Source organism: Aquila chrysaetos, chromosome 15, assembly GCF_900496995.4.
Source record: "Aquila chrysaetos chrysaetos chromosome 15, bAquChr1.4, whole genome shotgun sequence".
Classification (NCBI taxonomy): Eukaryota; Metazoa; Chordata; class Aves; order Accipitriformes; family Accipitridae; genus Aquila; species Aquila chrysaetos.
The window spans coordinates 27415724-27438836 of NC_044018.1; the positions used below are offsets into that span (position 1 = coordinate 27415724).

The 23113-nt window shown below is 36.2% G+C and overlaps 1 protein-coding gene across 15 annotated transcripts in view; it reads right to left on the reverse strand.

Moving 5' to 3' along the window:
• Positions 1–23113, reverse strand: part of DST (dystonin) — a 314486-nt gene that overhangs the window by 42381 nt on the left and 248992 nt on the right. For 14 of the 15 annotated variants that reach the window (XM_041128914.1, XM_030037882.2, XM_030037880.2 and 11 more), the window contains 15 exons: positions 22718–22884; positions 20347–20506; positions 19768–20094; positions 19508–19592; positions 18128–18369; positions 16914–17120; positions 13022–13141; positions 12743–12850; positions 10773–10991; positions 7492–7695; positions 4393–4624; positions 3814–4040; positions 2986–3108; positions 2138–2239; positions 57–158 (listed from right to left, as the gene is read on the reverse strand). In XM_041128914.1, coding sequence (XP_040984848.1) covers positions 57–158; positions 2138–2239; positions 2986–3108; positions 3814–4040; positions 4393–4624; positions 7492–7695; positions 10773–10991; positions 12743–12850; positions 13022–13141; positions 16914–17120; positions 18128–18369; positions 19508–19592; positions 19768–20094; positions 20347–20506; positions 22718–22884 — 2625 coding nt within the window. The remainder of the gene's footprint in view (positions 1–56; positions 159–2137; positions 2240–2985; positions 3109–3813; positions 4041–4392; positions 4625–7491; positions 7696–10772; positions 10992–12742; positions 12851–13021; positions 13142–16913; positions 17121–18127; positions 18370–19507; positions 19593–19767; positions 20095–20346; positions 20507–22717; positions 22885–23113) is intronic. The other variant, XM_041128913.1, reaches the window with a different exon arrangement.

Sequence of the window (23113 nt, forward strand, 5' to 3'; positions counted from 1 at the left end):
ACACAGAAAAATGCAGACAGGTGAAAATATAAATTAAATAAATTGCTAGTTCATACCTTAAGTTCCTCGGTTTGCTGCTTCACTGTCTCCAGATCTGTTCCAACTGGGGACATAGATGCTAACTTGCTGCCAGCAATGTCTACCCAATCAAATATTGCCTGAAAATCACAGTATGAAACTGAAGCGTGAGCAGAGAAATAATGTAATCTTTGAAAGTTGTATTAAGTAAGATACCAGAATTTTTTACAGTATTGCTGTGCTCTTTGAAAGAAAACAGCTTTCTTCAGTGAAACCTAGGTTTCTCTGCAATACAAGGGATCAAATATTAACTAAAATATTCCATGTAATGGTTAAAAGAATGTACACACTGCAAGACTGAACTTCTATTAGCAGTAATATTCTGCCAGTACTATTCATGATCTCTACTTCTTGAGTAAAATCGGCAATTTTTATGAATACCCTGAAAGGTAAATAAAAGACAAACTCTGTTCGGCAGTCCTTTGGAGCAAAGATGGAAGGCGGTAGCTGAATGATGACACACTTTAAATGATGACTATAAACAAACTTCTTTTGAAGGATAACGTTATCTGTGTAACGAACATAGAATGTGACCCATTTAGTAAATGTTAGATAGTGAAGGGCCGTAACTAAACTTCACTGAATCTCCATCGGATAATGCATTTATAACTTTAAAAAACAAATGAAGCCTCCCCGTTTCTGAGGCTTTGTGGGTACTTCTTTTGCTCCTGATATAATGCAGAACAACCTCAAGAATACTCCACTTGCAGATTGAGAACAGCTTTATCAATCTGGGTAACTGCATACAAGAAAAAACACCTCTGCTAGGCCCTTTTCCTCCTGCTCGCTATCTGTGATTCATTACAGAGAAAGGCTTAGGATGGCTTGTTGGAGCTGCCCACTGCTACACAGCTCCTTGAGAAAAGGAGAACTACCCCCAACAAGCTCAACAGGATAGGCAGCTGCAGCTAACAATCTGCCCACAATACTTTTCATATCGTCTACTGAAATGAGCATAAGAAGGCATTTAAATACAGCTCTTTCACAAAGTAGCAAGCTTGTAGTGTGTACAAGATACAGCCACAGGAAATACAAAGCACTTGCACCAATGGCATTGTTCCTAGTGTAACCCTACAAGTCAAGCTCTGCGCAATATGTACATAAGAGAGCTCGGAGAAAAATACATAGCGAGGGTGTGCTGGAAAACAAGCATGTTGCGTTATTTTTAAGGAGTGTTCTGCTGCTTGATCTGCACTGAACGCACAAGCAACTGCCCTCAGTGTCATGGGAAACTCTTGATTTTAAAAATTTAATCAAACAAGAAAGACAAAATTCCACTGAGCAAAAAGATAGTTTCACAAAGTCTGACCACGTTTGGAATCTTTTCAAATGTTTCAATCTTGTAGCCATTCAATGACAAAAGATGAGGCATGCCACACAGCCAAAATGTGCAAAACCCAAAATAAAATATAGCACATAGGGAGAAAGGTATCTTAAAAAAAACTGCTGGAAAATTTACCTACAGATTTAAAAAGTGAATCATCATCTGAAGTATTGTGATTGGATAAGTTACACTAAGAATTAATACAATGGTTCAGTAACATTATGTCAGTAATATTTTTTGCTTAAAATTCCAAAACTTAAATATTTGACTTATAAAAAAAGGTGGAATAAAACTGAAGTTCCTTCACTGTCCTCCACTGAAAGAAAATTCTGTTCCTTTCAGATCACGTAAATGTGTCACAACTTCAACTTGCCTATCATATGAAGTACTGACTATCACAGGAAAAAGTGAGTCAGATTACTGTGAATTTGTGTGGTATCAAAAAACCTCTGCTCTTATCAGTAAACAAAGGGACATTAATTTCAAATCTAAATGTAGTGCAATATATGAACAACTATATGAGGAAAACAACCCTTAAACAAGATTTATTCTTTAATGCAAAAAACCCACAAACCAACCAACCCTGAAAAAAAAGACCTGTCTACTGAAGAAAAGAGTCACTATAATCAGAGTGATACATTACTTGTCACCTACCCAATTATGTGACTTTTTTTACTACAACCACAGGAAAGTCTATTGACTCAAGATTGGCTTAGGTATATCACACCATCTTACCTGCAGTCCATCTTGGTACTGAACAGCTGCCTGCATAGCTTCAACAAGCTTATCCACCCGTTCTTTCCATGTTTTGTTTAAGGCATCCCAGGCAGAATTCAGCTGCAAGCAAGTGCAATTTACTCCAATGGACAAAAGAATTTTACTGCTGCATAATGTGCATTCACTAATTACGCGCTGATCAATAACACCAATAAACTAAGCATGAAGAGTTCATATTCATTCCATACTAAAACTCTTGTTCTCCCTATCACTGCATAGTTAGTTTCCTTCAGAATACACTAGAGGTACTGGGTTTACAAAAGCTGTAAGCTTCAATACTGATTATAGAATATTTTTATAAACATCAGGATTGTAGTTAATATGGGAAATAATATTATTAAATAATCTGGAGTTGCATCATTATAAAAAGGTAGCTTAAAAGAAATGTACATTGCTGAACATTGGAGAAATTAAAAGTACTCTGTAGTCATCCAAACAGGATTGTCCCAGTTAAGATGTCTCACTTGGCATAAATGAGATATATCTGAAATTTATTCTAGCATTACTTCTGCAAAAAGTAGCCATCTACTGTATTAATCTGTGAGTATTTTTTACAAAAAACCTTTCTGTCTTTTACAAAAATTTTAACCCACAAATCGATAAAATAAAATTGTCTGTACATTTTAATCTGAGTCAAGATTCATCTACCTGAAAAGCAAACTTTACTATAACATAAAAGCTTCAGGGATATTTTATTTTCGCCACAGAATTTTTATTTTCAAAATTTGTTGGGGGCAGGGGGCTATACCTATTTCAGCTGAACAAGCATCTAACTTATCAGATTTTAGCATCTGCATTTCCCATACCTCATCTATACTCTTGTTGACAATAGGTTTGTCAGGCTCTCCACAAGCAGCTCTAAGTTCAGAGCCAAGGCTCACAACTGTTTCTAGTTCTTCTTGTAGTCCATCAATTTCTTCTTTAGCAGCCTACAAAGAGAAAAAAAATCCAACACTGCTAATACTAAATTTAATAATCTATGTACAGCTTGCTTTCAAGATAGAACACAGCAGGATTCCACCTTTGTTTACTTTAAAGTCACTTGGACTTACAATTGGATGCTTAAAATATAAGCATCCCTTTGCAGTGTCAGAGTGAAATCAACTGACATCAGTCTAAATTATAGCAATGGCTTATCATGTCATTTTGCATGAGATGGAAAAAATAAACAGGAAGTTTTAAATTGGATTTCTTTAATCAGAGTGTTTTCTTTTTCAGAGGTTATCATTCAACCTTCAAATCTTTAACTATCAGCATAAATAATTACAGGCTTAGAGCATAATACATAGAGCACAATACATCTGTACACCTTTCATTTAGATGTTACGTATTACTCAGGGAATCTAAAGTATGTATGACTTCTAAAAGTCTCAGTGCCATGCTTATTATATACATGTTTATAAACAGATATGTAAATATAATGACAGGCACATGTTGCATGCTCATTGCAATTAAGCACTGACACATGTTATTTACCACAGACTCTCGAGATATCATTATAGTAAATTTCTATACAATTATCCCTCTTGGTCTCTAAAAAAAAATATTCTCCTGTGGTATTTCATAGTAATTCTGTCTTTTCTCTGCACACTGTAAATAAAACACTTCAAGTCAACAAAATACTTTCTACTGACCTCAGCCGCTTCTTGCTGTTGCTTGACTACAGATGGGTCAACTCCAGGTCCCTCCAGTTCTCGAATGAAGTCTTGAGTATCTTTAATAGTAGCTACAAGAGCCATATGATCACACCAAAACTTTTCAGCTAGTTCCATTACATCCAACAATTTGGCCTCCCTTTCCTCAGTCAAGGTCTGGATGTCTTCCCAAATGAGGACCATTTGGTCTAATTTATCTTGAACAGCTAAACAACAAAGGAACTAGATTACTACCTTGGCAAACAATTCTTGGCCATAAATCTTGCTATAGTTCTACAGCAGAAACATATGTGTGCATTTTAAAATTTAGACTCTAAAACTGCTTCTTTACAGGACTCCTTATAATATTAAGTGGAAACAACCAACATGGCCTTTAAAAATAAAACAAAGGTCATATCCATGATGAATTATTTTAAACGAATGCGTTGCTTTTATTAAATCTTTAGCAGCTTTTTCAGGAGAACACAATCCCCAGATTAGCGGTCACCAGAAATGAAGATTTTTAAATGCTGCAGCTTGCTGCATTTCCATTACATGAAACTTTCCTCAGTCTACTACCTTTAGCGGATATATCCTTATCAGCTCCTTCTGAGCGAGCAATCATTTCCTCCCCTCTTTGTTTAAGCGTCTCATACACCGGCTGAAGTTTTTCTAGATCCACTGACACGTTCTTATTTTCACTGATTTGCTCTTTAATCTTCTCAACCTCTGCTGAGATCGAAGGTGGCTGCCTCAGACGTTCAACTATGCGTTTCAGACTCTCCAGAGTTGGATCTATCTTGTCATGAAACTGGGAGGGTGGTAAAGGACAGAAAGAAGTGGCAGAGAAATTAAAAAAAAAAAACAACTGAAAAATGGCATCTGAAATTCTCTTGGAAAAAGGTCCTTTAAAATTAACATATTTAATATCTCTATCCAATAGATATATGTCACTTGCAATATCCCCCCTTGTGGTTCTTCCCCTCTTTTAATATCTAAATTACAAAAACGACCTTGCAAAATGGTACTTCCTCTCAGATTTAAGAATTTTACTGTGAAGTCTGAGTTTAGTCCTAAGGCACTCCATCTGAAGATATGATACATATGGCAGAATCTACTTGCATATAGTCCTGCATAATTCATACAGTAGTTTGTACCTTATTTTGGAGAGCCATGGCTTTCTGATTTCATCATTTTAGAAAGATATTTACCTTAATATTAAATACATACATTTTCATATCAGGACCAACATACTGGCATACAAGCACTGATTAGGATTTGATATGTAAGGTCATTCAAAAAGACATTTGTTAGCATCCAGATGGTGCTTGTTAGTGCAGTAAAGGTACGTTACTTTCTACAACTAAAAGCACACAACAGTGTGTATTATGTTCACCCACGTTTCAATGAGCCCAGGTAGGTGCACAGAAACTCAATTACAGCTATGTTAACACGGTTCATCCTTTGGTACAGGTCCAAAGTTAGCCTTTACTATATGCACTTGGATCCAGAGAGATTCTTAAAAATATCTCACCACCATGGCCCTTTCGAATTACAGAAATTAATTAATTGTAGGTGCATTTAATGATCCTCCAGGACCTACAAAAAGCACTCTTGACTACACTTGAGAAAGGTGCTAAAAAGAGCACAGCAAAACAAGATCACCTTATGTGAACAAATAGCTACATCCTTTCTATTCAAAGGAATACATGCAATACAAATGTAATTACTTTTTCCCACTACACAACCCACTTCAAATCAGACTCTGTGACTAATGTTATGGACTCAGTGTTTTTGTTAGAAGTGTGAATACCATACAAGCCAGCAAAATGTGTTATGAAAGGCAAGTAGCCTTCCCACATTCAAGACTTCCAAAAAACTGACTGTGGCAACAAAACCTTACAAAAGTGATAAAACCTGAAATTAAATTGGCAATATTCAGGTCTAATTTTAGGACATATATATTGTATTTTTAAGTTGTCAGTATATTCAGTGGGCCTCCTTGTACTCGTACTTCAATGAATGAGACAAGGTGTTTTAGAACTTAAAAGGAAGAAAATGCAAGTCAGTACAACCTCTCATTCTGGCTATAGGTTATGTCCTGCCTTTGATACAAAATGCAATTTAATATAATTTAAAACCTGAAGAGTTAAATAATTATTCTTCCAGGACTGTCTAGACAAACATTGACACAGACATCATAGTACAGAGCTCTGATAATATATATTTACATATCTTAACAAAAAAATGACATTCTATAAAATTACGTTCTGGGCATTACAATATTTTGCTTTTCTGTTTGCATATACATTTATGTATATAAAATAAACCTTAAAGTTTTGCATAAATAATTAAGTATGTTCTCAGCGTCTGATTATATTCTAGCTGTTATCAAAGAATGCATTTTTATTCCTGCTTTCTGTACTTAGCTAGTCCAACACGTTAATGTCTACCACATACAAAGCAGGGATTCGAATACTAAGTAAATGTCTTGATTTTCAAATGTGCGGCTCCAAACAAGAGGAGGATCAACCATTTATGATAAAGAAAAACACTGAATCTAAATAATCAGGCATCTTTCACAGGCGTGAATAAGGAAGGTGTTTAGAACGATTGAAAGTATAATATAACGTCTATGAACGGTTCAAAAGCAGGATGATATCTGATGTCACTTTCTTCCTCAGATTCTTAAACTCAGTCTGCAGGGGCTAGGAATATGACAAGTACAATGACCTATGACAAAAATTATTTAGAATATAGACTTGATAAGAATTTTAAGGTGTATTTCTTTATTTAGTATTTTAGACCTGAGCAGAATATAGCACTTAATTTCCACCGAACAGAGAAAAAAGGGAATTTCCTATAAAAACAGCAGTATAGAAAAAAAGTATTTTTAGTCAGGTTTTTGCATGGGTTCATGTACACAGTTTTACTGAGTTCTTTTATGAATTTGGGGTTGAGTAAAAGAATTTCAGTTTGGGTTTGATGACAATTAACCCAATATTTAAAAGTCTCTAGAACGTGACACCTAACAATACTCTATCGAGGTTCACTGCATAGGCTGAGGAACCCGAGATATGAAGCTTTTGTGGACTTGATCTGAATTTTATACTTATGATGACATTTTGTGAGGTCTAACTTTGCTCGCAATACTTCCATGTAACAGTTCAAGCATATCTTACATTAAGTTCTTGTGGGTCTGCAGCAAAGAGCAAACGCTATTACCATTACTAAACTCCCCTGTAGCTCCATTGGTAACAGACTGTAACTAAGGCTGTCAAGTTCTAGATATAACTATACTCAAGTTAACTGATCAACAGTGACATCCATATACAAACAAAGCATCAGCTAGTAACAGACCAGGAAGAGAAAATGGAATAAAGTGAAAATAAAATCCCACATTTTTAGACCAAATGTTCCTTTTTTTACTTCAAAATTAAGAAGCAGTAACATTTTTCAACTGCAGAAGTAATAATACTGACCAATATATAAAATTATAACCCCTCAAGAAATAGAAAAATCAACGCCATAAGCAGTGACAGGGACATTCACAGGCCATTAGGTTGAAAAATCCAGATAAAACAGCAGTTTAGTCTTGATATATACATGTAAGATGACAATGTCTGTGTATCTTTCCATTTGAATGAATCCAATTATACTTTAAACTTAAATTGATACCTGGGTACACTGAGAAATGGCTTCATCCAGTGCCAGTGCTCGCTTTTTGACATCTTCCTTAATTTTACTGTAAAGGGTGTCAGCTGCCACGTATTTCTCTTGGATAGAAAAACCTTCTCCTGGGCTCAGCTCCAGTAACTGAGGCCCAGTTTTATTCATCTTATCTATATGAGGCTTGTGCTCAGCGATCAGCTCACGCAGTTGCTATAACAAACGAAACAACTTATCAGTTTCTTATGCTTGCAGCACCACATTACAGCTGTCCACACTTCTAACACATCCAGCTGGCAAGAAATTCCAAATAAATACCCTTCGTCCTAATGTAAAGCACAAATAATATCAAATAAAGTTAATGACTGCTCTGCCAGTGATTGCTCCCATTCCAACACAAAGAGCTATCCAGGCACGAAACATCACAATTTGGGACTCACTGGAAAGGTCTATGCAACACTCTTGTAGGACGTATGATTACAGGTAAAATATAAGATGCTAACTATGCATATGATACTGACAACAGACATTCCCCATCATATTTAGTACCTATGACAGAAATGGCAGCAATATTCTAGACATGTGCATAACACCACCATGTATATACTTTTCATGTTGGTATTTGTCACTTGCCCCAAAGCCTTTCATTGAAGAACATCACAGAAAGAGCTACTGGCATTGCAAGATTATTAATTCAAATTATCCTTGATTTAAGAAGAGGAAACTAGCACAAGGAAGGGTCAAAGAAATCGGTGAAAAGGACAAGGAAGACTGATCAGTAGAGACCTACCAACCTAGTTTTGCAGTCTCCCCTCTGTCCACAAGACCCCTCTGTCTTCACAACAGCACTATTACTTAACTGACACAAAGTTTAACAAGTAATTAGCAAGTAAATTAAATTTCATCTCAGCTGTCTACTCCCTCTCATCATCCACTCCCAAAGTAAATCAAACTGTGCAGAAGACTCTGCAGAGGCTTGTGGAAGTGAAAGGTCACAAGGTGTCTTCCAACTTGCCAAAGGATTTTGGTTTAGTTTACTTGCACCTGTAGATCTGACAAAAGGGAAAGTTTTTTTGTGGGAGTAACCTGATCCTTCCATCCGGTTTTATTTATTTTCTCAGCTCATCTCTCCCTTTTCAGAAAAATCTCACCATCTGGTGAGGCACTGTCCCTCTTGGTGCTGTGAACTCTACGTTTTTCTATCCCACAGCCCCTGTGCAAGCACATGAGAGGCACATGCTCTGTTCCTCCCAGTTCAGAGTTTGTTTACATTAATGAAGACATAGAAAAGGTCCTGTATCAGTCTCAGTGTAAATAAATCCTCTTCTCTTCCACTAAGGGCTTTCCCTTAAAAAGAAATCTTGACACTGGCTTGCTTACTTGCTCCTTCCCACAAGAGGAGAGGTTGAGAAGATTGAAAAGACAGTGACCATGACTTTCCACAGTCCCCTGATGACAAAATAGCAATGAAAATACACCCCCCCTCCCTGATTCTAGCTACTTACTGAGAATGTAACTCAATTCGTATACCTTGCAACAAGAAAAACAACATTTATTAGCAGAGAGGAGGACAAGGTGAAAGTAAGAGCAGTTTTTAGAAAATAATTTTGTGTGCTTTATTTTTGTGCACAAACAGATGATTGGACACAAGGTCACATGCGTGTGCGTTTCTGGGTCCAAACCTTATGCTAGTACTCTGCCCACAGCTCAGTTCAAACCAAATTGACTGCATGTTACTCACATGGAATCAACTCTATGAATTCCATGACTTGGAACAAAGACAGTCATCAGTAAATACATCAGAACAGAAATGTAAAGTGAATATAGAAAACTGTTTTCAATTCACATTCAGAACCTTTTTTTTTTTATTATTTAATAGAACAACAAATGATTTGGTCTTCTCCATGATCTATTGGATAAACAATTCCAGTAAACAAGTATTTCACATCAGATTACATGTTAAAATTGCCTGACATTAATCTTCTACTTAACAAACAAATCTCAGCTAATGGCATAGCCCAGGGAAAATGCAAAAACAGAAGCTCATCTGAAGGGCCCCTCATGCAAGCAGAGTGATTAAAGTAGATGAGGAACAATCCTGTAAGTAAAGCAAGCATGATTTGGTTCACGGTGACTAATCAAGATAGTTTGTAAAGCTCATGTTATATAGCTGGTCTTAATAGAGCATGTTTGTTCATTGTGGACATAATAGGGAGACAAATGAGTGAACCCACTGTTGACCAGTACATAAGAGTGGCGCATCTTCATTAAGTGGTCTCAGAGTAAACAAGACTTTGAAGCTAGGGTTCATCCCATCTAACTTGAATCACTTAATTGAGGCAGCTCAAATAAAAAAACCTAGTTACTCTATGTTCAGTAGGGAGAGACGGGTATCTCCAGTACCCATACAGGCTTTGCAAGTGCCAAAACATGCAGGGTTTTAACCTTGGTGAGATACACCTGATACCATGTGATACTAGTAGCCATACATGAAACATACTAATTTTTATCCCAGCTGATTATTCCTCCATCTGAAGAAACCCCATATGGTGGCCAGCCTACAACACTGTTGCCTCTATTTTGTGATGTTATGGTAAACAATTATTTCTTTTAATTATTACATGACAAACGTACTTGACATGAGAAATGATTATGGGATTGGCTAGAACCCAAGCAATCAATTCTTGGCCCTCTAATTGTCCATCTTCCTGGCTCAGCTAAGTTTAGTTCCAATGATACCAACAAAACAAAAGCCAATTTTTTTACACGTACATAAGATCAACATATGTGTATATTTGTATACAGACTATACACAAAGGCAGTATTTCACTTTCAGCATGCTAACAGCAGGTACTCCAGTTCTTTAGATAGTCATGTTACACCTTCTTTTGTCTCTTGCTACAATATCCCATGTCTGTTCTTTCTGTTTATGGGTTTGGTTTGTTCTAATACTGACATTAATGTGTACTTTTAAATATACTTCTTAACTATTAACTTCTGTGTGCTCAGTTCTCTCACTACAATGGCAATTTTTTCCCCTTTAGCCCTCTTTTATGCTTATACATTGTTTGCTGCCTTCCCCAGAGAATCTTGTTTGCATGCACGGTTTGGGAAACAGTAGAGGCATGACTGAAAATGTATTTATTTTGTATTATTATTTTAAATAATTCTTTTTTCAACAGAAGCATAACTGTCTGGGTTTTCAGCATTTAGCAGAGTACTCCACAGTTCTAAGCAGAATACTACTTGGCTTTTGACACTTTGTTTTTCAAAACTGGCAAAATGCTTACCCTATGCTCTTCTTGTTGTTGCTTTAAAGTTTCATATTCAAGGGCTGGCGCAGGAAGCTGAGAGATGACTGTTTCTGTTTCAGTTAACCATGGCCAAAACTCTTCATAAGTCTCCCAGAACTGGTTAACCAGAGACTGAGCCCGTTCCAGCTGGAGGTTTCTCTCAGAGTTCATTTGACAGACTGCATCATATTTCTGTAAGAGGCTTTCCATTTTTTTCTGTAAAATAATATTAACAAAAAATTGCAATGCATGTTTTTCCACGTCTATTACCTTAATTTCTAAGCAATCTTTGATAATTATAGCACTAAACCACAGTGAACCAAATTTTAGTTTTGATAATGTTTCTACAGTATCAGTGTTTAAGGTAGACAGAATCAATATTGTGGGAGATCAGAATCTGGCAGAGTACTTTCAAAGTAATTATAGCATATTTTATGATATTGATATTTACAAATAACACTTTATCCATAGGGCTTCCAAATATTGATATTTACAAATAACACTTTATTCATAGGGCTTCCAGTCAAGCTGCAAATGATTTGACTGCAGATCTTAGCCCCACTTCCTTACTGAAGACACTTATCTTCAGGGACACTTGGCAGAAACTAAGTTTTCCACAGCATTTCTGAATCAAAGCATCATGAACAATACCTAAAAGACTTTTTTTTTTTTTTTTTTTTTTTAATCTGGCAAGAGAAGAGGGTATACTGCTGTGCTTGTAGCTTACAAACTTGCAACAGAAACCACAAAACATTATCTTCCACGTTAGCATACATTAATTAATGAGGATATTTTACGATTAATAATATGATAGAATTACAAGGTTTAAACATTACAAAATCTACTGTATTTGGGCATGTGATAACAGAAAAAAGCATCAACTAGCTATACATTTTTCCTGTGGAGGACTGCCCATGTTATCATTTTTATGAAATATTATATGTGACAATGCACATAAATGCTAGCCTTAGAAAAACTAGATGTATAAGCAAGCCATTGAATGTGAAGTAAAGAATCTTCTTTGGCAGAACAAGCTATCCTTTCGTTTGTTATGTCTTGCATGTAAATTAAGTATAGAGATGCTATCCAAAGGACAAAACATAGCCCAACACACAGATATACAGTATTTTTGACAAATACAAATATTTAATAGAGACTCACATAAAACTGCTCTCCCTTATGACTACAGTTTCATAGACAGAACATCTAATCTATTTTAAATTCACTTAAGACTAAATCAAATTTATTCAGAGATCCTGCAGCAGAGCACAATTAGTGAAGTACTGTTGTTGAAGAAGGGTGGTCATTGGAAGGACTAAATTTACACAACATATCCAGCCTGCCTGTAATTTAGCAAAAAACCCCCAACTAACCCATTCTTAAATACCAACATGAAAAATCTGTCTGTATATATATACAGCCCTAACATCAGGCCGTGTGTGTGTGTGTGTAATAAACAAAAGGCATAAGAATGCCTTTCATGGGCTGTGTTAGTCAACAGAATGGAATAATCTTGGCAAGCAAGGTCTACATTGAAATCAGCAGAAATGAAAGATTCACGCTGAGGTGCACAGCCATGGCATCCAGCACACGTGCCCAGAGCGCCACTGACCCAAGAGAACTGGGGAAGAGAAACAGCCAGATTCCCCACACACCATCCCAGATGACTAATACCTGTTCACTCAACCGTCTGTTGGCTAAAATACTATTTACCATGGATAAAGATGATAAATGGGGCTCCAAATTAGTGTTGGGCAATGAAACAAGTACAGTGTTTGCTCTTTGAACGTCCTGAAGGAAGGAGAGTGATACGCAACAGCATTTCTTCTAGTATTACAATCCTCTGACTAGAAGTGGCTGTAATTAATGCTTTTTCATTAGTATTTAAAAAAAGACACTATAGGAAACCTTCTACTTCTATATTGTCTGCATATCTACTGCTGTAGCTGCAATTTAAGGAACTTTACCTTCATGGTCTCTTTCTCTTCTTCGGTGCATGTGTTCATAATCTTATCCCCAGACTTAACAAGTTCATCTATAGTATCTTTGTGCCTCAAAATCTCCATGGTAAAAGCCTTGAAACACAATAAAAATTGGTCAGCAAAAAAACCCAGAGTACATGGAGCAAAAACTATTTTTGAAGTGCATTATGATGGACTGAAAATTAAATCATGCCAGTACATTTTCTAAATGGAGAGTGTGCCAGCCAATAATTAACATGACAGTTGGAAATGCATTTCTTTTACCTTTTGAACTTGTAGCTGAGCTGTGGTCTGGTCTTGCTCAAGCCTAATATCACCTAGAGACATCAGTTTCTTTTCTGTTTCTGCAATCCAGGCGAATTCAGCATCAGCTGCCTGATCAAACTAAATGAGGGAGACATGAATTAGTTCAGCGGTTCTATAGACATGAAATTAGAATGACTGTTTGAAAAATTTTAAAGAAGATTAAAAAGCATATTTTTGAATTGTTAGAAAGGTAGCAGCTCACTTTCTATATGAGGTTTTCATATAAATGAAATACAAAGCCCAAAATGGTTCTGAGGGATTGTAATACAAGCAGATTAATTCATAAGCGTGACAAAGCAACAGAAGCAAATACATTTTTCCGAAGCCTACAGCTGTCTAACAGATGTAAGAAAATAAAGTGTTATAAGTCCAGAATTTTAACTAGACTGTATATTTTCATTTTATTCTACTTTCACGTCTCTTCCATCTCTATGTTTATTATTACTGCTAGTGTTGCAATTATCCTAAGAAATAGTTGTTTGATGTTATCCTTTTAAGATTAAGAGCTGCTTTGGTATTAAATGACAAAGGCAAACCAATCACAATTCAACTACATCAGTAGAAAAACCTCACTGAATTCAGAGAAGACAGGATTTCATCTGAAACTAGACCTTGGATTAAATGCAAAAATTCTCTGGGGCATTTGGGTGCAGCCAGTCCTTTTCCTAAAAGATTAACTTTTGACTACCATTAGTCAACACTTAAATGTTTCAGAAATTACCTCAAAGCACTAAAGTAATGAGAGTATTTAAAGGATCTATTTCCTACTACTTTGTGAAGGAGACCATGAGATCCTGAAAAGAAGTACATGGGGATCTAATTCTTCTGAAAGGTAAGACCAAATTTAAAAAAAAAGTCATACATTCCCTCTTCAGCTCAAGCTTATAGGCATGTATCTTAGCACACACACATTGCAGTACTCACAACATGGGCAGCTTTGAGCTTAAGCCACAGAGAAATATTAGATGGTATGATCAGATGCACAAAATGGTCACCATAAAAACTACTAAGAACTTATTTATTTATAACTTTGACCTCCACTGCAAGTAGCTCAACATTAATATGGCTCTGAGTTATTGTGAAAGTCTATCAGGACATTTTAGGTCAGAACCTCCTACTTGTGTTGTTGATACCCACATTTTCCTCAGAAGTCTCTGACCACTCTCAGTCCCTCAACTTTTAAATCTGCTGGTCTGTGTCTTTGTGCTTGTAGACCATGACAGCCCTGCTCCTGTAACATAGCTGGAGTTCAGTTTAGCCACACTAAATGAGTCTTGTCTTAGTGCTTAATCATGAGTCACACAAAAACACAAGAAGCAGTTCTGAGATTTCATTCTTAGTCAAACTTTTTCAGCCTTTATATCTGTTACATGAAAAAGAGCATAAACATTCTTTTTCACTATATATCATTTCTCATTTAGAGTAACAGAAAGTAAGTTTTGTCCTAAATATCGTGACTTCCTAATAGAAAGGTATGTTCTGAAACGATCGGTACTGTAAAACATTAGCATGAAGCACATGCACCAGTGGTAGTTAAACCCTGGCTTTAGAAACTGCAGTTCACAACGAAGCTCTTCAGAAGCCCATCTATTTATGATCCAAATGAAGGAAATGAAGCAGGTGATTTCAAATGTGTTAGATGTACAAATTAACTGAAATGTGACTTCCTGATACCAAATAACCATGGGTATGTATGTAATATTGAGCAAATATTTAATGGAAATAACAAAATCAAGGCATGGCAGTGAAACTTCTAGGTTACACAGCATCAAGGAAGGACAGGATTCTAAACTCTATTTGCTGAGGGTATAGGATTTCCAATTTGTGATGTTCAAATATAACATTAAGAAATAAAAAGCACAAATTGGTACTCTCTGCATCCAAAATTTGAAGGATTTTCTTCCCATTGAGCATGACAGTTATTTATTGAGCCCTGAACTTCACTTGAGTCACTATAAAATCATCTATTTCATCCCCACCTAGTTTAACCAAGCATAGTTCATTGTGGTACTTTTTCTTGTAACCAGGAATGACTGACTTCTGAATATGATGACATTGTGATTTGCTCCATGAATGCTTTCCAAAGCACTCTCTGTGGCTACTTTAGAGTGAAGAACAAGTAAGCCAAAAGTAGAATCTGACCTTCTGTTTCTATGTAGCACTCCTTCACTAGGGTAAGACACCAACCAATGCCTTCAGTATTGAGAAATGAAGATTAAAACATGTAGCTAAATTTATCTCTAGGATAATTCTATCCATGTGGGAGCATTCTGCCCAGGTAGTTAAAAAAACAGAACATTGCATTAGTCTATTGAGCCGTCCAGCTTCCATTCACAAATGAAACAATATGCTTACCCGTTCATACAGCTTACTGCATTTCTCACCTTGGCCCAGTAACATCTAGCATGAACCCCACACTACTCCCATCAAACCATCATGTTCTTAGTGGCTTTGTCCTCCACCCAAAACCTTTTAACAGTACAGGCACTTGAACAAGTTGCCACAGGGCAAGCTTACAGAGCACTAGCGTCTCCAAAAATATTTTTTATTTTGCATGGTTCTTCTCTGACCTAAATGGAAAGTAGCTTATCCTTCACTGGAAGTGTGTTACACCACTTGATATTTATCATAGGATATAGTGTATAGGTGTATATTGTGGTGATGTGAATTGGGCTGAAGTGGAGGTTAGGGGTATGCAGGACTCATGTGCAACATGCCGTCACAACATAGGCTAGTGGAGCAGCAGTTCTGGACCTTTCATGCCTGGACCTGAATCTGCTGAACTTGTGCTACAGGACGCAACATACTCACAGAATACAGAAAAGTTGAAAAGCCAACATATACTCTCCTATCTCACCTTATCACTCACTAAAAAAAAAAAAAAAAAAAAAAAAAAAAATCACCCTTCATTTTTGAGTATTTGGTTAATGAGACAAGGTAATATTAACAGCAAACCCCTTAAAAAGAAACATGACGTTATTTTTAACCTCAGTTACAAAGAGGTCTGAGTTACTTGTCAGCCTCTTTTAGTCGGCTTTCAGCAAACTCAAAATATCACATGTGCTTTCTTCTTCTCCTGTTACAACTGTTTATGGGAACTATTAGCAGAAACAGAAGTCTCCGCCAATATTTTTATGCCTGAACTGTAGGCAGACACTGGAAAATTGTGTTTCCCTGATGCATTTATAAGCAAGCTTAAATATGGGACTATTTAGTGATGAAATCAGAGTGCCAGTTCTCAAAGTGTATGCATATATATATATACACACACACCCCTCTGTGCATGTATAGAAACCTCCACATATTAAATAACTCAAGTTTTGAGCCCCAAGAAGAAAAGCATTGTGGATATGAATAAAAGCAATTGTTATTTAAATCCTCCACTACAGCTTGAACAAGATGATCCAGCTTTTAATTGTGTAAAGTACAGAGGAGCTAGACAATCAGCTGATGCTAAAAGGTGTGGCAACCCTAGTGATTTCAGTGTTGCATCCAGTAAAATTGGCTGGGGATTTGGACCGTATTTTACTTAACACAACATGACCTGCAAAAGACATGGGCCATTCAAGTTCTTACTTAACCAAACTCCCATTTAAGGAGCCACAGGTTAGTCACAACAATTTTAGCTAGAAGACTGATGTTTGTGTCAACAAAAAGGCAGACAACTACAACACTGTACAGATTAGCTGACTTCTGGCATTCATATCTTAACAGTGGAGTCCCATTGCATTCAAAAAGGGCCTTTTGTGGATCAAGCACAACAAACTCTTGGCAACACTGTTAAAGGACATCTTATGCTCAGGTACGTGTGGCCAGCAACTCTTAGGGCCCAAAGAACAGTTTTCAGTACCTGCTGGGATCTCAGGATGGCAGCATCAATCTCATCCACCTTCTGAGAGATTGTGTCACTCACTAATCTGTAACGCTCGTTGTCCTCCGTTATCATCTTGTCAAGCCCCTCTCTGGCCCTCCACGGCACCAGCTCCAGGAAGGCACTGCCAATTTCATTCAGAGTGTCCAGTAAGCCTTTGTTGTTCTTTGCTTCCTTTTTCAGCTCCTGAAAAAGGCCATTTGAAGTAAACACGCCAGCATATGAGCTGAACACACACAGCTTGGAAGTTTTTTAATTCTTTCAACTACTCTATGAGTTGAGAACTGAAATGTTTTCCATGCAAACCAAAGGGATAAATTAGCACACTTACTTTCAACTCAGTTGTATTAGCTTTTTGATACTGTAAGCTGTTTGACAGTAAAGTGGGTGATTCTCGAATTTTCTACAGAATATATCTTAAATATATTTCTTCAGTCAGTGTGACAGTCTGAAATTCTTTGTAATTTTGTAAGAGTTGTTAGTACTTAATGAAGCAACCAAAGAAAATAAAACTAACGGATATTCTTTGCAACCTGCAACTCCATAAGGAACTAAATCACCAGCAAGTGAAATCAGGCATGCAGTAAAGCAAAATATGATGAATTCAAGTGATTTATTAAATGAGCAATGACTGGATTAAATTCCAATCAAATCATCACAAAATGCTTCAGGAATGAGTTTTTACCTGTACAGAAGCCCCCACTGCTGTTTCATTTCTTTTTATATATATAAGAAATTTAACAGAAAGATTTTTTTTTTTAGCTTCTCCCGAACTCCACCATCCAGTTTATACTACAATTTTTCTTTTGAAATAAATATTGTTAAACAAGATTAGTAATATATATATTTAAATGCTGACTCTTTTTATACTCGTGACATGGATAAAATCCTGTAAAGAACCAAAATAACTTTGTTTGACAACTTAAGAGTTTTCCCAGGATTAGGTAGCTGCTTGCATAAAAAGGAAATGTTGTGCTTCTCTTGTGCTAAAAATAAACCTCAGCCCAGTTTCATAAGTGATTATAACAGATGACTCTGGAAAGTGAGTTTGATTCTTAACTACTGTTACATTTAGTCAAATGATCTGATGCCAAAATTAGTTATTCACAAAGCAACTTCATGCCAAACATAAGTTAACACAAAACCTAGCTGAATCACACAGCAATAAATAATTCACAGGTTCTAAAACCTACTTTTTGTCTTTCTTGTACTTGGCTTAATTCTTCGCCCTTTGGTATTTGAGTTTCATATGAGAGTAACTCCACCTCTGCTTTGTCAAGCCATTTGCAAAGCTCCTCGTGAGTTGAGTGAAGTTGACCTGCAAGCTGCAGAGCCTGCTCTAAGGTCTTGGATACATCAGAACTCAATTTTGTAATGTCTTTGTATCTCGCTTTAATGCCTTCCAGTTTATCTTGAATTATTACAACTTCATCACCTAAAATATCAGAGGGATGTTATTTCCTGTGATCACAAATATTTAAAAGTAAAAAAAAAAAAACCCAAAACCCAAATCCCAAACCCCACCTATTGCAGAAATCTCAGTATTTAATATATAAAATAACCCAAACAAGATGACAAGGTCAATCCTCAACCGTTGTAAATTATCCTACTGTCACTAAAATCCACAGAGCTATGAAGTTTACCTCAGCTCAGGATCTGTCCTGTCTTTTTTCTGCTTAACTAAACTGTTAGAAAGTAAGGACTTAGATGCAATACTTAACACAAATGTTCTAAAAAAACCAATCCACCCTTAAATTCACAATTCTTCTTATAAAGGCCAAAAAAAAAAAATTTTAAAAGTGTTATTCAAAATGTGAAGGAAAAAAATCAACAAAATACTAATTAGATTTTCAATTACAGTAGTATTTGACATCACTGTACACCCTTATTACTATCCATTTGAAACAGAACTCAAAAGGCTAAATTAAAAACAATGTACTGAAATTTATTACTGCATATTCAGATTTCATTAGAGACTATACATAATGTCTAAGTTTGGAACAGAAAGGATAGCCCCCCACCCCCAACCATATGTGTGTCTTAGAGAGTTCAAGAACTTCATAAGTACTGGAAAATCCAGACAGATGTTGATCTACAGAACAGACACATTATGTAAAACTGTAATGCAACTTTTCCCACAGTATTAGCTCCAGTGGACGAAGCTTTCCTCTTGCAGTAAAAGGTAGTCTAGTATCTCGTTCATCTGTGGATGCCTGCAGGGAATTGACTGCATCCACTGCCAAAAAGCCCTCCATTATGAGTAATGTCCATAACTTGCTATTAGGAATGGAATGGAGGTTCACTAAAATAATTTTCTACTGAAAAAAAAAATAATCAGGGATTCAAGGGCCAAATTCTCTACAGGCAAAAAAAGGACTTTTGCTCACTTACGTTAATAGTAAAATTGGCCTCAAAGCATAACCTACCTTGACCTCAAACCTTTATTAAAATAAACAACTACGACTGCTTTAACCAGCAAATATGGACTAACAAGTTCCACTTTAATTTTCTGATAAGCACTTACAAGTACAAGAAAAAAGCCTGATGAATCATAGTTTTATATAAGCTCTCACCTGTTGTTTGCTTGAGAAGCTCTAAGCCATTTTGTATAGCCAAATCAACATTTTGTTTTCTAAGAAGAATCTCCTCCTGAAGATCCTAGGAGAAAAGGCCATTTGTGTTAGCACAGACATAACAAATTATATTATTTTTGTTTGGAATAAGCATATTGCCATTTTAAATAAAATATATTATTGAAAAAATAAATGAAGTATGGAAATATAAATAAAATTTAAAAATGAATTAAATAATAAATGAACAGAAATCAAAATACCAGTAGTTCAGAGTGCTGTTTCTCAAGCAATTCTGTGTTGCAATCTTGGACTGACAATTTGCTCAGTTTATCATGGATTTCATTCAGCCAGTTCATCAATTCAACTTCGTCCTCCCCAAAAATCTGAGCATTGCTGTAAGCTTGCTGAAGAAGTTCAGACCTGCTGTTGCTCTTCTCTTGAATCTCAATGTATCGGGCCTGAGAAGAATCTAGCTTTTCCTGCACCATATCTTTATCTTCCCTGGAGCTCATAGTCTTTAGAGACTGACCAGTGCTAATGGCCTTATGTAAAATCTTATTGTGAGCTAGGACATCATCTTCTAGGGCCTATATTTTTTTAAATAATGAAGAATAATGGAAAAGAAAATCAGAAAAACATAAGAGTAATGTAAGTTGAACTCAATAAAAACTGAATGAAAAAGGACATATTGCCAACGTAAATACATAAAACTCAAATTACAGAAAAAAAATTCACTATGGTAAAACATAGGTATACCGCAACACCTTTGCCAGTTGTGTTGTAGTTTATAGAACCGTCTAAAAAGAATTACACAAGCAAGTGTGTGGTTTGTATCTTACTTTATGCTGAGAAATTTGCTGCTCCAGTTTGGAGGCCTGCGTTCCAATGGGTTCTGCATTTGCAAGCCTCTTCTCTGTGGTGGTCAGCCACTCCACCAGCGGCTCCAGAGCTTCATGGAACTGCTGCGCTACCACCGAGATGCCTTCCAACTGACGGTTCCTATCAACACGCCAAGAGAAAGGTTATTTTTTGTGATGAAGTAAGTGTGAAATAGGTAAAAAAAAAAAAAAGCCCCTTGAATCCTTTGCAAAGAAAAAGAAATAGTTGTCTTATTGTAGGAACCAGTCACCAAATGAAATAGAAATATATCCATGATACTTAATGAAAACCAAGGTAAAGTAAAAATAAAATAAAATAAACAACTCCAAACAACTCTGATGCTGTTTGAAACTCTTTTAGCTAATATGCAAGTTTTGCAAATAAAAAGAATATAACTTTATTCATATAATTTTTGCTAAAAATAATCTAGCACTCAATTCAGCAAAACATTGTTTTATACCCAATTAGGATAGTTCCCAAGTTTCTAGCTGTCTTTAAGCATGAAGTTACATTCCCTTGACTAGTATACATGTTTTAAAGTTAGGCAAAGGCCTTACTGAACCAGAACATGTTGTCATGCTTCCTCAGCATTGTAAAATATCTTTAAACATTTGTTCAATGATGTGAACATAACTATTTGGCTCTACTTTTGCATCTCTTGTTCTGGATAAAAGCTCTCAATGAAGTTAGTGAGACAATGTTAATAAAACACAGAGACTTGACTTTCAAAATAAAAAAAGCAGTACCTAAAACATTTCTGTTTCAGATTATTACACTTCAGAGAAGGCTCTTGATTACAGGAAGAGTCTTCTCTACAGCCACTGCTGAACAAATTTCATTCAAGCAGACTTATAAAAGAGATTTGCCCTACATGAAAAACATCACAATATTGTCTTTCAAGCGGGGATCTCATTCCAGATAAAAGCTATGTTCATACGTGCATCCCAAGGCTTATAAGCAAGGTAGACTTGACACAGTTAGCCACAGAACACTCAGTGAAGTACTCCACACAGTTTTCAAAATCACCCTTAAATCTCCTCTTCATTTCTAGAGACTGTTCAAAGAAAAAATGGAGACGAGCTTGCAGCTAGCGGATGGCTTGGAAAAAGTTGCAATTTGATTTTTAATTAAGTATCACCAGACTGGGAGAATAATATTAAATTAAACATGACATTAACATTTACGCAGCTAATGAGTCAGATTCCTTCAATTAAAAAAAAAAAAAGGAAATAATGGTCTTTTAGTGGTTGACTCTGCTAATTAAATAATCATATTATTAGTATGAGGTAACAAAAGAGGTTCAGAGTAAAGAAACTAAAGAGAGGCTACCAGAGGGAGTAGGAGACAACAGAGATGAGTTCAATGCTACTCTAATCACCCAAATCCCAACACATCCCTTTGTTCTTCACTGTAAGGCTTCACTGTTCACTTAAATTCCTTTTCTTCAACTTTCCAAGTCCTTTCTTGTTCTCAATTATATGTCTTTTTCAGGCCACCTCTTATGCACACTCTCCTCTCTACCGTGAACAAGGCTGTCCTTTTTGAAATCTCCACCCAGCAAACAATCAGCAACCCTTTCAACACAGATTTCTTCAAAGACACTTTACAGTTCATAACTTTCCTGGTATTTTATATGTTGACAACAACTCATAAATCTAAGCGTGTGTATACACAGATACTGAGTGTATGGGGGTTTTTTTAATTGGAACTTGAATTGGACTGCAATACCTTTAAGAGTGTTTTTTCTGTGTTGCTAGACTCTATCTACATACTTTGATGGTCCTTTTTGTTCTTGAGAGCTAAGGGAGCTCAGCACCTTGCATAAGTACATCAGCAACTGACAGTATGAGGATCTAAGTTTTAGAAACTAATTATATGGATGACACCAAACAGAAAAAGGGACGAAAAGCTGAGTGGCCCCTCTCTGTAGCAGCATGTCAGGATTTTGAAGTTCCAAGAGAACATCATTATTACTTGTTACGTGAAAATTTGTAAAATTTGCACTTGATTCTATGCAAAACAGGCTCTTGCATCAAGAAACATGCATTCTAATCAACTAATAGATAGAATATTCAGAAGATAGATATGCAGTTAATCCCAGCAGATTGTACCATCTTAGGCTAAACTGTTTTTAAAAGCTTTTGGTCTGTTCAAGTCGCTTCTCTCCACTTTTCCTTCAGAGGACCAATTATATCAACATCAAGACATAATAATGTAATAACAAGAATGATAATACTTAGATTTCACACTACAGAGTTCCACATGCTGCTTTGAATCATCTATCACATGCTACGTCTACACTTTTCAAATCCATGAAAGAATTTCAAATACCTTGTTTCAGCTTTACTGAGCAATGCACTCCATCGACTATCCAGGAAACTCAACTGTTTCAAGATTTTCACTCTATCAGCAGGTTCTGCTGAGTCTGCAATTTTCTCCCCTTCACGCTTGATTACCTCAACGGTAGGCTTGCGGTCATCCAGCAACCTCTGGAGAAGCTACAAAGCAAGCAATCAGGCACCAGGTTATTAAGAAACATTGTAATAACACAAGTCTAAAACCAGAAGGAGCTAAAGTTCTTGAAAGTGTGTTAAAGGAAAAAAAAGAAAAAGCAATGCCTATATTGTGATGAAAGTGTGAATACTACTAATCAAAGAGACACCCCCCCTGCCCCACCCCTGCCACTCTTTTTAGTTTCTCGATTGTTTTGGTATGAAGAGCACAGTT